This window comes from Prionailurus bengalensis, chromosome C1 (genome assembly GCF_016509475.1).
Source record: "Prionailurus bengalensis isolate Pbe53 chromosome C1, Fcat_Pben_1.1_paternal_pri, whole genome shotgun sequence".
NCBI lineage: Eukaryota > Metazoa > Chordata > Mammalia > Carnivora > Felidae > Prionailurus > Prionailurus bengalensis.
Genome location: NC_057345.1, coordinates 93,332,282 through 93,344,434, shown reverse-complemented (window position 1 = coordinate 93,344,434; position 12,153 = coordinate 93,332,282). Strand labels below are relative to the sequence as shown.

At 36.0% G+C, this 12,153-nt stretch overlaps 1 protein-coding gene across 13 annotated transcripts in view; it reads left to right on the top strand.

Annotated features, from left to right (window-relative positions):
- The window catches only part of WDR47 (WD repeat domain 47), a 70,760-nt gene that overhangs the window by 37,454 nt on the left and 21,153 nt on the right, over nt 1-12,153 (top strand). For all 13 annotated transcript variants that reach the window (XM_043575741.1, XM_043575742.1, XM_043575740.1 and 10 more), the window contains 2 exons: nt 5,175-5,353; nt 9,089-9,349. In XM_043575741.1, the coding sequence (XP_043431676.1) occupies nt 5,175-5,353; nt 9,089-9,349 (440 nt within the window). The remainder of the gene's footprint in view (nt 1-5,174; nt 5,354-9,088; nt 9,350-12,153) is intronic.

Genomic DNA, 12,153 nt, shown 5'->3' with positions numbered 1-12,153 from the left:
CTAGAAATTAATAACAGAGGGAAAATTGGAAAATTCACAAATGTGTAGAAATTAACACACTCTTAAATAACCAGTGGGTCAAAGAGGAAATCACAAGGGAAATTAGAAAATACCTAGAAACTAATAAAAATGAATACAACATACCAAAGCATACAACATTCCAAATTGATGAGATACAGCAAAAGCAGTGCTCAGGGGAAATTTATGCCTGTAAATGCTTACATTAAAAAAGAAAAGGGGTGCCTGGATGGGTCAGTTGGTTAAGCATCCAACTCTTGATCTTGGCTCAGGTCATGATCTCACAGTCTGTGAGATTGGGCCCTGATTTGGGCTCTGTGTTGACAGCATGGAGCCTGCTTGGGATTCTCTCTTTCCTCTCTCTCTGCCCCTCCCCTCTCAAAATAAATAAAACTTTTTTTTTTAATGTTTTAATGTTTATTTATTTTTGAGAGAGAGATTACAAGTGAGGAAGGGGCAGAGAGAAAGGGAGACACAGAATCCAAAGCAGGCTCCAGGCTCTGAGCTGTCAACATAGAGCCCAATGTGAGCTCAAACTCATGGACTGTGAGATCATGACCTGAGCTGAAGTCAGACTGAGCCAACTTAACTGACTGAGCCACCCAGGTGCCCCATAAGTAAATAAAAATTTAAAAGAAGAATAAAGTCCTCAAAGTAATAACCTAACTTTATGCCTTGAGGAACTAGAAAAAAGAAAAACAAATTTTAGCAGAAGGAAGTAATAAAGATTAGAGGGGAGATAAATAAAATAGAGAAAAGGAAAACAATAGAGAATCAATAAAATCAAAAGTTGATTCTTTGAAAAGATTAATAAAATTGACAAGCCCTTAGCTAGACTAACCAAAAAAAAAAAAAAAAAAAGAGAGAGAGAAAAGACACAAGTAAAATCGGAAATAAAACTGGGGACTTTCCTGTCAACCTTACAATAATAAAATGGATTATAAGAGAATACTATGACCACTGTAAGCCAGCAAGTCAGATAACCTAGTTGAAATGGACAAATGCCTAGAAATCACAAATTACCTAAGCTGACTCAAGAGGAAATAGAAAATCTCAACAAACTTACAATGAGTAGAGATTGAATCAGTAATCAAAAACCTTCCAACAAAGAAAAATCCAGAATCAGGTGGCTTTATGGATGAATTCTACCAAACATTTAAGGTAGGGTTAACATCAGTCCTTCTCAAAATCTTCTAAAAGTATATAAGAAGAAGGAATACTTCCTAACTCATTCTGTGAGGCTAGCATTACCTAATACCAAAGCCAGATGAAGACATTACAAGAAAAGAAAATTAAAGCCTGGGTGGCTCAGTCGGTTAAGGTCTGACTCTTTGATTTCAGCTCAGATCATGATCTCATGGTTCATGGATTGGAGCCTTGTGTCAGGCTCTGTGCTGATGGCCTGCTTGGGATTCTCTCTCTCCTTCTGTCTCCTCTCCCACTCACACACTGTCTCTCTCTCAAAATAAACTTTTATGTGTATTATTTTTGAGAGAGAGAATGCAGAAGCCAGGGAGGAGCAGAGAGAGAGGGAGACACAGAATCCAAAGCAGGCTCCAGGCTCTGAGCTATTAGCCCAGAGCCTCACGCAGGGCTTGAACCCACAAACCGTGAGATCATGACCTGAGCTGACATCGGACACTTAACCAACTAAGCCACCCAGGTGCCCCTCACACTAAATAAACTTTAACAAAAAGAAGGAAAAAGAAAACTACAGACCAATTTCTTTCATGAATAGAAACTAAAACCCTAACAAAATACTAGCAAACTAAATTCATCAGTATATTCAAAGGATTATGTACCCTGACCAAGTGAATTTATCCCAGAGTGCAAGGTTAATTCAACATTAAATAAATCAATGTAGTATGTCACATTAGTAGGATAATGGACAGAAAAACATCTGACCATGTCAATTGATGCAGAAAAGGCATTTGACAAAATCAGACACTCTTTCATGATAAAAGCTCTCAGAAAACTAACAATAAAATGGAATTTCCTTGGCATGGTAAAGTTCATTTGTGAAAAACCCAAGCTAACCTCTTACTCATTGGGGAAAAACTAAAAGCTTTCCCCTAAGATCAGGAACAAAGACAAGGATGCCTATTTTTACCGCTGCTATTCAGCATTTCCTGGAAGTTGTAGCTAGAGAGGTTAGACAAGGAAAAGAATCAAAAGCCGACCCAGGTTGGAAAGAAAGAAGTAAAACTATCTCTATTTAAAGATGACATGATCCTGTTTATAGAAAATCCCAAAGAATTCATAAGAAAGCTACTAGAGCTTACAAACGAGTTTAGCAAAGTTACAGAGTACAAGAGCAACAATAAGAGTTAGTTGTGGTTCTATACTACCAACACTAAACAATCTGAACAGGAAATTAAGAAAGCAGTTCCATTTACAATAGCATATAAAAGGATAAAATGCCTGGGAATAAATTAAACCAAGCAGGTGAAAAACTTGTATGCTAAAATCTATAAAACATTGCTGAAAGGAATTTTAAAAGATCTAAATAAATAGATATCCTGTGTTCACACATAGGGAAACTTAATATTGTTGTCAGTACTCTCCAATATGATCTACAGATTTCATGTAATTCCTTTAAAAAAATTCTGCAACCTTTTTTGCAGCAGTGAAAAGCCAGTATTCAAGTTCATATGGAGTTGTAATGTGTCCTGAATAGCCAAAACAATCTTTAAAAAGAACAAAGTTGGAGGACTCACACACAGTTCATGATTGCAAAGCCACAAAGCTACGGTAGCTACAAAAGCTACAGTAATCAAAACTGTTTGGTACTTGCATAAGGACAGAAATATAGACCAATGGACTACATTGAGAGACTAGAAGTAATCCCATATATCTGTGGCTAATTGACTTTTGTCAAGGATGTCAGGTCCATTCAACGGGGAAAGAATAGTCTCTTTAACTGATGATGATGGATCAGCTGGATTTGTACATGGAAAAGAATGAAGTTGGATCTCCACCTCACATAATGTACAAAAATGAACAGATCAACAACTTAATTATAAGAGCTAAAAGTATAAAACTCTTAGAAGAAAACATAAGGGCAGATCTTTGTGATCTTGGATTTTGTAATGTATTCTTAGATATGATACTAAAAGCTTGAGCAACAAACGTAGAAATTGACAAATTGAGCTTCATCAAAATTAAAAGCTTTTGTGTATCAAAGGACATTATCAGAAAAGTGAAAAGACAGCCAGCAGAGTGGGAAAAATATTTGCAAATTATATATCTAATAAGGGTTTAATATCTAGCATATATGAAGAACTACAACTCAACAACAAAAAGACAATTCAACTTATGAAAAAGGAGTTGAGGGGCATCTGGGTTGCTCAGTTGGTTCAGCATCTGACTCTTGATCTCAGTTTAGGTCTTGATCTCAGGGTTATGAGTTCAAGCCCCTCACTGGGCTCCATGCTGGGTGTGAAGCCTACTTAAAAAAAAAAAAAGTTGAACAAACATTTCTCCAAAGAATATATTCATATGGCCAATAAGCACATGAAAAGATGCTGAATACCACTAGTTATTAGGGAAATGCGAATCAAAACCCCAATGAAATATAGATTCACAACTACTAGGATGGCTGAACTCAAAGCAGTGGAAAATAAGTGTTGGTGGGGAGTGGAGAAATTTGAACCCTCATACGTTGTTGATTTGAATGTATAATGGTGCAGTCACTATGGATTGGTGGTACCTTAAATATAGAATTAAATATAGAATATAAATATATAAATAAAATATAGCTTAAATATAGCTAAATTTAGAATTACCGTATGACCCAATAATTCCACTCAAAAACATTGAAAGCAAGGACTCAAACAGGTATCTGTACATCCATGTTCATAGAGGCATTATTCACAGTAGCCAAAAGGTAGATACAACCCAAGTGTCCACTCACAGATTAATGGATAAACAAAAGTGGTATATCCATTCAATGGAATATTATTCAGCCACACAAAGGAATGAAATTCTGACATATGCTACAACATGGATGAACTTTGAAAATATCATGCTAAGTGAAATGTCAGATACAAAAGGACAAATATTATATGATTCCACTTATATCAAATATCTAAAATTGACAAAATCATAGAGAAAATAGAATAGAGGTTACCAGGAGCTTGGGGGAGGGAGAGAAATGAGAAGTTACTGCCTCATGGTTACAGAGTTTCTCTTTAGGGTGATGAAGAATTTTGGAAATAGTGGTAATAATTGCACAATGTTGTGAGTATAGTTAATGCCACTGAATTGTACACATGAAAATGGTTAAGATGACAAGTTTTCTATTTTGCCAACAATAAAAAATTTAAAAGGACACAATTTTTTCTCAGAGTTATTGCTATTAAGTTATGAAATGGAAGAGGATTGTTACTATTTCCTGGAAAAGGGAGACAGTTTTAGCTTAAGTTAGTTGTATAAGACTCTTGGCTAAGCTTATTGTCACTGTTGGCCAATTTCAAAGATAATTGATTAGTTCCAGGGTAACCCTGGTTCACATGATCTTTGTAATATGACCAGACTCCACCTTGGCAGAGGAGTCTTTCTTTGCCAATATTGGAATTTACTGAATATCCAAGTCCTGTAAATTTGAGTGCTATACAGTTCTTTGGAAGAATGAAGCAGGAATGTTGGGATTAAGTTTACCATTCATTTATTCCACTTTCTTGTGAAAGGTCGTTTGAAACCTGAATTAAGGTACTGTTTTTGAGGGAAATTTTTAAAGTTTCTCTCTAGAGTAACCTATTAAACCATTTACCTGCTTAAATTAAGTGTGTTGGACAAGGCTAATACTGTGTTTATTAAATCCTAATGTCTTCTCTTAGTATTTTTTTCAAGCAATACAGATCTAACCCCCTTGTGACAACTATAATATATATTTTTCTTTTGCATTAGTCAAAGATCCAGGGTAACCATTCATGTTGGTCAGTCTTTTGCTATAGAATAAAGTAAATTAATTGATCTACTTGATTATAAAAACTCATGGATACTATGTTATTTTTCAAAGAGCAGTATATTAAGTATTTTCTAATTGTTAAATATAGCTACTTGCACATTTCATCCAGCGTTTATAGAAGTTACTGTTGAGTAGGGACATATATTTAATCATAGTCTGTTAAAATATATTTTCTAATATTTTTAAGCTTCGAGATTCAACAGAACAATTTCAAGAATATTATAGGCAAAGATTACGCTATCAACAGCATTTAGAACAGAAGGAGCAACAGCGGCAGATATACCAACAAATGCTGCTCGAAGGAGGTGTGAATCAGGAGGATGGTCCCGATCAGCAGCAGAATCTTACGGAACAATTTCTTAATAGGTATGTCTTTCAGTCATTTTTTAAAATGTAAGGAATTATTTCAAAGAGACTACAAGCAGGCAATGACTGCTGCTTTCCATGTATAGTTTGTAATTTTAAAGTGTTTGAAGTAATACAGAGTTACAGAATATCTTCTTGTCACAGCATTCTGAGGGTCCATCTAATTTTGTTCTTCTTTCCTTTAAACCTTTTTTCACATCGAAGCAACAAGAGCAGAAGTGTGGTGGTTCAGCTGACAGCTGGAAGCAAATGGCTAGGTGGATCCAGCTCTGTCCCAGGGTAGTTCAGGTCCTAGGGGTCCTAGTTACTTAGCTTCGTTTTGCTTGTTTCCTCATCTGCTGCACAGAACAGCCATGAAGATGAAATGAGTTAATCTATGCAAAGTACTTAGAACAGTATCTGGCATATAGTAAGCACTATGTTAAGTGTTCACTGTTGTTTTTATTGTTATTTTATTGTTATTTTATTGAACTTCCAGGTTCTTTTGAATTCAGTATATTAAAATTATTATTGAATTCAATATATTAAAGTTATTCTTTCTTATAATTTCTGCCAAGGTAATATGACCTTGCATTGCTTTTAATTATAGGAGGTGTGTGTGTGTTTCTGTGTGTGTGTGTGTGTGTGTGTGTGTGTGTGTGTGTGTATGTGTGTGTGTGTGTGTGTGTGTGTTTGTATGTATATGGACAGGTAGATAGTAATGTGTCTTTTTAAAAATCAGTAAACTAGAATATATGTCTCTGAGCAAAGCTTATTGGAAGATTAAATGAGTTAATGTATAAAAAATTACTTAGAATAAATCCTGGTGCATATAAGAAGTGTACCATAAATGTTGGTTATTATTGTCATTATGATTAGGCAATTCAGTGGTGACTATCAGTTCTTTATTTGGTTCAATAATATTGGAAGTAATCTGCTTGAAATTCTGAGGGTTGGGCAAGTCAGTGAGCCTGAAATTGATTCTGTCTTCAAACCTTCAGGAATGTTTAGTGGTAGTCTAGAGTCTAAGTAGGCTTTTGAACATTGCATTTGAGGATCATTTTCTTATCTCCTCTGATAAGTCCGTGGTTTATTAGAATTATCCTAATTTGATGAACTGCCATTTCTGGTTCTTGGATGTCTTCTTCATATCCATAAAGGTCATGGTTGCAATTGGATTCTCTGACCATTTTATTTTGCAGTGAAAACAGATAGCTGGCATTAAATCAGAAGATAAAATGTCAAGGTTCTGTGATCCTAACAGTGGTAAAGGATGTACTTCCTCAGGAAAAAACTATTCAGGATGGTTTATCCTTCCTTTAAAGACCATTATAAATAGAATTCAAGTTCTTTCTTGTTATTTAGCTTTTGAAAATTAGTTTCGTATAAATTCTGTTGTTCTTCTGGCCCTCTCTTATCTATTGTTTTCTAACCTTTTAATATTTTATTCAGTCCTTTTTTTCATATATCTGAGGCCGTACCAGGACTTTATTTACTTTTTGAAAAATTTTTAAATGTTTATTTACTTTTGAGAGAGAGACAGAGCATAAGCAGGGGAGGGGCAGAAAGAAAGGGAGACGCAGAATCCAAAGCAGGCTCCAGGCTTTGAGCTGTCAGCACAGAGCCCCAATGTGGGACTCAAGCTTATAAGCGGTAAGATCATGACCTGAGCTGAAGTCAGATGCTTAACCAACTGAGCCACTCAGGTGCCCCGCTGTACCAGAACTTTAAAATACCTAATACCATGGACAAATTAAATACAGATAGAATCTATAAAATAAAATATCCTTTCCCTAAAATGTTAATGTTGTATTTCTTCAAGTCATTCTAGCAATAGAGCATAGTTTCCAGATTTAAATTTTGCATCTTTTTTCCAAGAGGCATAGACAGAGGGAAAGAAATGAGTCATGTTACATAATAGATCTTATTGAAGAAAATAAACTAAAGCATGATAGAATTTTTATTAACCATACTGTGTCACTACTTTATACTTCTTGATATTTTGTTTCTTCTAATACTAATAATCGGCACTGCTGATTTGGCACTTAGAGGCATATTCTGCCACATCCCCATCCTCACCACTTTAGAGAGTCAAAATGATGTTAGCATTTTACTCTTTATACTTAGCACTTCCCAAATTTACTTGACCTCAGACTCATTTTTTATGAGGAGCATTTCACAGGATTAGTGTTTCATAGAACACAATTTGGAAAATGTTGCCTAGTTAAAAATTTTAACATAAAAAATAATGGCTGGCAGTTCCTTTAATAATATTGAGTTACTTTTTAAAAGTCTTTTCTGGGGCTCCTGGGTGGCTCAGTCGGTTAAGCCTCCGACTTCAGCTCAGGTCACGATCTCACAGTCCATGAGTTCGAGCCCCGCGTCGAGCTCTGGGCTGATGGCTCAGAGCCTGGAGCCTGCTTCCGATTCTGTGTCTCCCCCTCTCTCTGCCCCTCCCCTGTTCATGCTCTGTCTCTCTCTGTCTCAAAAATAAATAAACGTTAAAAAAAAAATTAAAAAAAAAAGTCTTTTCTAAGCCCTAAACATACACACACACACACACACACACACACACACATACACACACGCACACACGTACGCACGCGCGCGCACGCGCCAGTGTTTAATGTAGGAAAACTTTCAAAATACAATAAACCACAGCACCTCTTGGAATTCATACCCCTTGTGACTCCTCTCTCATATTGAATCTAAGCTGTAAAAAGTGATGCTGGGCCAGTTCTGGGTCTCAGTCTTAAGAGAGCTTGTCAGCTTCCTCTTTGTGCTCTTTGGAGCCCTGAGTCCAACAAAAGAAGTCAGTCTATCCTGATGTAGGGAGACTTGTGATGAGGGAAAGACCTTGAGGCTCACTTGCTTTGCTTTCTCTTTTATTCCTCTAGTACCTAGATCAGAGCCTGTCAGAGAGTCTGTGTAGATTGAATATGTGAATAATAGGATGCCACTTGACTGTTCCGTCATGGCCTGCTCTAATCATACATTTCCTACTTGATGTGATATAACTACAGAGATGAAATGAAAATGATTTGTTTTGTTGGTGAGAAATTTTGGTAGTGGTGATATTTTTGTTGACTACTTTGGGAAATTAAGTTTTAAGTGGAAAATTAAACCAGTTATACTGGAGAAGAAACAGATTTTTTTTTCTTGCTGTTATGGTAAAAGGTGCTTTTAGGCCTATATCCTTCTACAGTGGCATACTTCAGGAAAACTTGGATCTTCTTTTGGTATCTTGGTTATGTCTTAAGCCAATGTTTTCGTACAAAAAAATTACCATTTATCTATTACCATTTATATATTTCACATATATATATATTACATGTGCATGTATTTGCCTTCTCAAACTTCTAATAATCTATATGTTAAGAATGTGGGGCACCTGGGCGGCTCAGTTGGTTGAGTGTCTTGACTGTTGACAGTTCAGTTCAGGTCATGATACTCAGGGTCGTGTGATCAAGCCCCTTGTTGGGCTCTGTACTGAGCATGGAGCCTGTTTGAGATTCTCTGTCTCTTCCTATGCCCCTCTCCCCCACTCATGCTCTCTCTCTTTCTGAAAAAGAAAAAGAAAAAAAAGGAAAGAATAATTGCGGTTCCTGGCTGGCTCAGTCAGAAGAACATGTGACTCTTGATCTTGGGGTTGTAAGTTTGAGCTCCACATTGGGTGTGGACTTTACTTAATTAAAAAAAAAAGAAATATGATTAAGTTTTTTTTTTTTAATATAATTGCACTGTTTTATTTTATAGGTCCATTCAGAAGCTTGGTGAATTAAATATTGGAATGGATAGCCTTGGTAATGAGGTATCAGTGCTCAACCAGCAATGTAATGGGAGCAAAAGCAATGGATCTAATAATTCTTCTGTAACTAGTTTTGCTACACCTCCCCAAGACTCTAGTCAGAGATTAACACATGATGCTTCAAATATTCATACAAGCACCCCTCGTAATCCTGGATCAACAAATCACATACCTTTTCTTGAGGAGTCACCTTCTAGTGGAAACCAAATGTAAGTACTTTATAAAACCTGGAAATATTAACTTCCTGCTAATGAATGGAAACCTAAAAAGTTGAACTTCTCTTTGGAGCCTTACAAATAAAAGTTTTTGGAGCTCATGGGGCACCTGGTTGGCTCAGTCAGTTAAGTGTCCGACTCTTGGTTTCAGCTCAGGTCATGATCTCATGATTGTCATCAACCATGTCGAACCCCTTGTTGGGCTTGACACTGATAGCACAGAACCTGCTTGGTAACCACCCCCCCCCCCCCTCTGGCCTCCTCTCTCTCTCTCAATAGACAAATTTTTAAAAATTTTTTAGAGCTCATTACCTACCGAATCTTTTTCTAATCCGTCTTTATGTTTTTCTACTAACTTCTAAATTTCTTAGTAGTCTTTTTTCTCCTGTTTTTATTTTTGCTTTCTCATCACTACCAAGAAAATTCTATTTTTTTTTTTTTTTTTTTTTTTAAATTTTTTTTCAACATTTATTTATTTTTGGGACAGAGAGAGACAGAGCATGAACGGGGGTGGGGCAGAGAGAGAGGGAGACACAGAATCAGAAACAGGCTCCAGGCTCTGAGCCATCAGCCCAGAGCCTGACGCGGGGCTCGAACTCACAGACCGCGAGATCGTGACCTGGCTGAAGTCGGACGCTTAACCGACTGCGCCACCCAGGCGCCCCGAAAATTCTATTTTTTAATACATTATTTTACTCAAAGATCTTACAGTTTTATCTTCTCCCTGGTTTTCTTTTTTCTTGCCATTGGTACCTTTCAACAAATAATATTTAATTAACAGATGTTGAGAGCACAAGATGTTTTATAACATGTTGGGATGATTGCAGCAAGACACTCTTGGCTGTTCTGGCAGTTACAGCAATTGAAGGCATTTTGCATATTTATGTTTTCACTAATCAGGGAAGAGTTTTATCTTGCTGTCATTAGTAAACAAGTGTTAATTTATGCAATGGGAATAGTTAAGGAGCATTTCCTTCATCTATTCTTTTTTTTTTTTAATCCCTCCTTAATCCCCTTCACCTATTTATTTCACCAGTCCCCCTACCCACCTCCCCTCTGGTAATCATCAGTTTGTTCTTTATACTTAAGAGTCTGTTTCTTGGCTTGTCTTTTTTTTCTTCTGCCCCCCCCCCCCCCCTTTTTGCTCATTTGTTTTGTTCTTAAATTCCACATAGGAGTTTCTTCATCTATTCTCAACATTAAACACCTTTGAGAGTGGTTCATTTAAAAATGGATAACTTGCATTTGGCCTTTGGATGCTTATAGGAATTAGATTAGCTTTATAAATTTTGTATCAAGAGTTCTAGTTTTGTTATTATTTATTATTTATTAAATAAATATATATTTATTATTTAGTATTTATTATTTATTATATAAATATACTGTATAGTCTATATTCATTATTAAATATAAATATTTAAATTTATTATCTATTTTATTTATTATAAATAAAAATTATTTATTTTTCTATTTTTATTATTTTATTTTGAAAAATTCTAGTTTTATATATAAAAGCATAAGTTCATCTAATATTTGCTTCCTTATTAGTTTCAACAACTCTATTTTTACACTCCCAAAACTAGAACTCAAAGTTTAAAGTTGTTTTTGTTTTTTTTTTTTAATTAAAGTAACCTACATACATGATTTAAAAAGACAAATAGCACGTGAAGGTAATCTTACCCATCTTTATCTATGATTTCAATTTCTGGTAGGCTGCCGTTTTCAACCCAGTTAGCTGGGTTTTTTTGCTATATATTTCCACATTTCTAAATAACATAGTTCTGTTACTATTTTTATTATCCATTGACTTCCTGCTAATTAGATTTAGCTACCATACTCCTCACCCACAATACATTTACTTTGTCTACTCTTTCTTTCCAATATGTATCAATTTTTGTTTAAATCAGTATTCAGGGGCGCCTGGGTGGCACAGTCGGTTAAGCGTCCGACTTCAGCCAGGTCACGATCTCGCGGTCTGGGAGTTCGAGCCCCGCGTCAGGCTCTGGGTTGATGGCTCAGAGCCTGGAGCCTGTTTCTGATTCTGTGTCTCCCTCTCTCTCTGCCCCTCCCCCGTTCATGCTCTGTCTCTCTCTGTCCCAAAAATAAATAAACGTTGAAAAAAAAAAAATTTTTAAATCAGTATTCAATGTTGATGGTCACGTAATGTGATACCTGACTTGTGTGATATAATAAATATGATTATGTTTTCTTTTCATATAACTTCTTATTTTTCATGGAGACAGTAATTGCCTCATTTTTGGTGTGCCTTTGTGGGGCTAGAACTCATGAACCACAAGATCATGACCTGAGCTGAAGCTGATGCTTAACCAACTGAGCCACCCAGGTGCCCCTAGTCTCTGACTTTTATATAGTAGACTTTCTTAAACTATCTGGAAACCTTTGACTGTCTATAAAGAGTGCAGCATTAATGGAGAAAAAAAAAAGCCAATTGGAAGGCTATGGACATAGATGGAACATGGCAAAAAGTAATTAAGAAGAAACATTGTTTTATTGTAGGACTTGAAACTGTCAGTTTCTGTAGTCTTTTCTCTTGGGCCAGAGAAAATTTTCCTAAAGAACAACCTAAGTTCCTGTCTGGGGTAGCATTTAAGCATAGCATCCAGGATTCTAAAACTTAGCAGGAGAAAACTACTTGACATCTCACTATAAAATTTATGGATTTTGACTCAATCTCCTTTCCAGAATGACTTCTCACTTCTACTTAAAATGGTGTTTGGTGTCATTGAGTCCAGAATCTCTTAATAAATGGCTTCAGAGCGTAACTTTGACTGGGGTCA